The sequence below is a fragment of the Antrostomus carolinensis genome, unplaced genomic scaffold (assembly GCF_000700745.2).
Source record: "Antrostomus carolinensis isolate BGI_N321 unplaced genomic scaffold, ASM70074v2 scaffold11842, whole genome shotgun sequence".
Taxonomy (NCBI): domain Eukaryota; kingdom Metazoa; phylum Chordata; class Aves; order Caprimulgiformes; family Caprimulgidae; genus Antrostomus; species Antrostomus carolinensis.
This window is the reverse complement of record NW_010299004.1, coordinates 10,245-13,130: the sequence shown is the minus strand read 5'-3', so window position 1 is coordinate 13,130 and position 2,886 is coordinate 10,245. Positions and strand designations below refer to the sequence as shown.

Here is a 2,886-nt window from a genome sequence, read left to right as displayed (position 1 = left end):
TCAAATCCCGGTCATCCCTGTCCCTGCGAGTGGCCCCATTCAGGACGAGGCCAGTGGCACTCCGCTGGCTCCTGGGGATCTGCGGGGTTGACAGCTGCTCCTGCACATTTTTGCACATGAGAAGCCTGAAAAACAAAGAGACAGAGCCCGAGGGTGAGCAAAACCAGTGCCTCTCCTTCCCCCAGTCCTGAGTCTGCCTTGTCCCCGTGCTACATTCCTTCCCTCCTTAAATCCTTCCTAGAAAGTCACGTCTCTTCCCCCTGACGTGAAAAGGCTTTTGGTTTACAGGGAGGGTCAGGGCTTGTCACAGTGATGCTCCTGGGAAGTACCAGGTCCCTCAATGGGGACTGGAGATGATGGGGTGTATTCGGAGAAGCCTGCTGGGTCTGTGTGCTTGGGAGGGAGCCAACAACACCCTGTGTTCATGGGAGCTGGGCTGCACAATCACACACCCCACGATGTGTCCCCTGAGATGCCCTTGAAGGGGGCCTACAGGGACACTGGAGGGGGGATGTTTGACAAGGGCAGGGAGTAACAGAACAAGGGGTGATGGCTTGAAACTGGAAGAGGGGAGATGGAGATGAGATCTGAACAAGAAATTCTTTGGTGTGAGGGGGGGGAGACACCGGCCCAGGTTGGCCAGAGAAGCTGTGGTTGCTCCTCCCTGGAAGTGTTGAAGGCCAGGTTGGATGAGGCTTTGAGCAACCTGGTCTAGTGGAAGGTGTCCCTGCTGATGGCAGGGGGGTTGGAACTGGATGAGCTTTAAGGTCCCTTCCCACCCAAACCATTCTATGATTCTATGTGCACAGGAAACAGCCCATCATCACATTGGGGGTGCAAGACCCCCATGGGGACACCCACTTGGCATTAGGGACCACTTCCCCCCGTGAGCAGCAGCTCAAGCAACCCCTACCTTCCTCTGTACCCAAACATGAGGAAGAGGACACAGAATATGATACAGGTGACGCCGATGTGGATCCCGATGATGATGCCGGTCGTGGAGGTTTTATTGTTCTGCTCGTCCTTCATGCAGTCACAAGGAGGATTCAGCACTGCCAGAAGAAAGAGGGAGACGGGGGTCAGTGGTGCTGTTTTCCTACTGCTCCTCCAGCTTTTGGGGAGCACAGAGCAAAAGCTGGACCCTGGGCAGTGCTGGGAGCCACGTGTGGGGGAGAGGAAGGGCAGGAAGGCAGTCGCAGCAAGCGTAGGACTGGAAGCTCTGTAGAGAGCCAGCCACAATTAATGTCATTAGACACAATTAATGAACAAAGAAAAGACTCCAATGTTAATTTTTGCAAAATCCTGTGTCCAAGGTGGGAGGTGAGAGGCAGCCACCATGCCAGAGCAGGTTGATGCCTGATGGAAAGCACCAAATAGATTAGTATTTACTCCAACACAGACAGAGGAGTAATAACTGTCTCTTGAGGATATTCCCACTGGAAGGCTTAAAAGGCTTCCAAGAGCAGCAGGATGTTTTTTTACACATAGATGAATATGAAAGGTGTGATCAGTTAAGAGATTCCCTCTAGAGCTTTCTCCTTTTCTGCCACATAATGCAGTGCTCATGCTCTGCAGCCCTTTCCAAAGCCATGTGTCCTCCCTTCCCAGCACCAATGAAGGTTAAAATATCCAGGAGAGCTCCAGGAGAGCAGAGATGCTCGGTGCACCACATCTCACTCGGGGATGGCAGCTCTTAGCTTATGCATGGGGGTTTATTCATGCTGATGGCCTCACCTCCAGCTCAAGCTTTGGGGACAAAAAAACCTGGTAATTACAGGAATATTTGATTTATCTTCTCCACCCCTGGTGAAAAAGTCACCAGTTTGAACCATGCTGTGAAGGGGTATCAGCTCACTAATGCTAACCAGAGCCAACAGTGCAAGCCATGTGGCAGAGAAACCAAAACTACCAGCACCAGGTGGTCCCAGACTGGCAGAGTTTCGCTTTGTCATTATTTGTGACCTCAAAAATAAATGAGTGGCTGAAATTGAGCTGGTGGGTAGAGCCCTGGGTGTCTGGGGGACGTGTCAGGGTGAAGCTTTGCTACCTTTCTGCAAAGCTGTTTTCAGAAACCACCACCATGTCCCATCTCACCTGTCCTCTCCACAGTTTCCCTCAAGGACACGAAGCGGACACTTGAATTTCCATCCCCGTGCTGGTTATAGGCAAGGAGCTTCACTTCATACACCACCGACGCATCTGTTTTGAAGGAGACACAAGGACATTTCAGGTTTCATCCTTAGTGTGATCTCCTGGGTGATGCTTATTTAGGAAACACACATCTTTCTTATCAAATACACACAAGATGCTGCCAACAAGCTACTGGGAAAGCACCCCAAAAACCTGGGGGAGAGCTGCAGCATCTCCTGTTTAGTGGCAACACATCTGAGCTCTCCCATCACAACAGGGTCAGGAGGGGGACAGGGGTCAAGCTGTCACCATACTCACCCAGGTGGGTGATGTTGTACGTTGTGACGTTGCTGGGCAGCAGCACTGGCCCCGTGTACTGGGAGAGGTGGACCTTGCGGTAATACAGCTTGAAGCCTTCGTGCTGGCCCAGTTTGATGGAAGGTTCCCACGTAGCCTGGACAGCGGTGCTGTTAATGACTTTAATGAAGAGGGACGGCATGGCCGGGACTGAAACAGAGAGAGAAAGACAGTGGGTTGCACATGATTATTTTTTTTTTTAAGTCTGCATGATGAGAATTTCCCCAGCAGCCTTTTCCCTGCGGTCACTGCGCTGAAAAACCATGCTAGGTAAGATTGAGAAAAATCAGATCAGATCCTGGTTTAACAGCTTTGAACTTCTTCAGGGAGCTGGAGGAGTTTCCAAGGGTTTCCTACGCTCGGTTCAGCGAGCAAAGAGGCTACTTTTACACTCTGGTT

At 51.4% G+C, this 2,886-nt stretch overlaps 1 protein-coding gene across 1 annotated transcript in view; it reads right to left on the bottom strand.

Annotated features, from left to right (window-relative positions):
* LOC104520837 (immunoglobulin superfamily DCC subclass member 3) overlaps nt 1-2,886 on the bottom strand; it is a gene marked incomplete at its 5' end in the record, with an annotated part of 9,164 nt that overhangs the window by 383 nt on the left and 5,895 nt on the right. Inside the window, 4 exon segments of the mRNA XM_010162642.2 lie at nt 2-125; nt 914-1,052; nt 2,095-2,199; nt 2,449-2,637. Of these exon segments, the coding sequence (XP_010160944.2) occupies nt 2-125; nt 914-1,052; nt 2,095-2,199; nt 2,449-2,637 (557 nt within the window).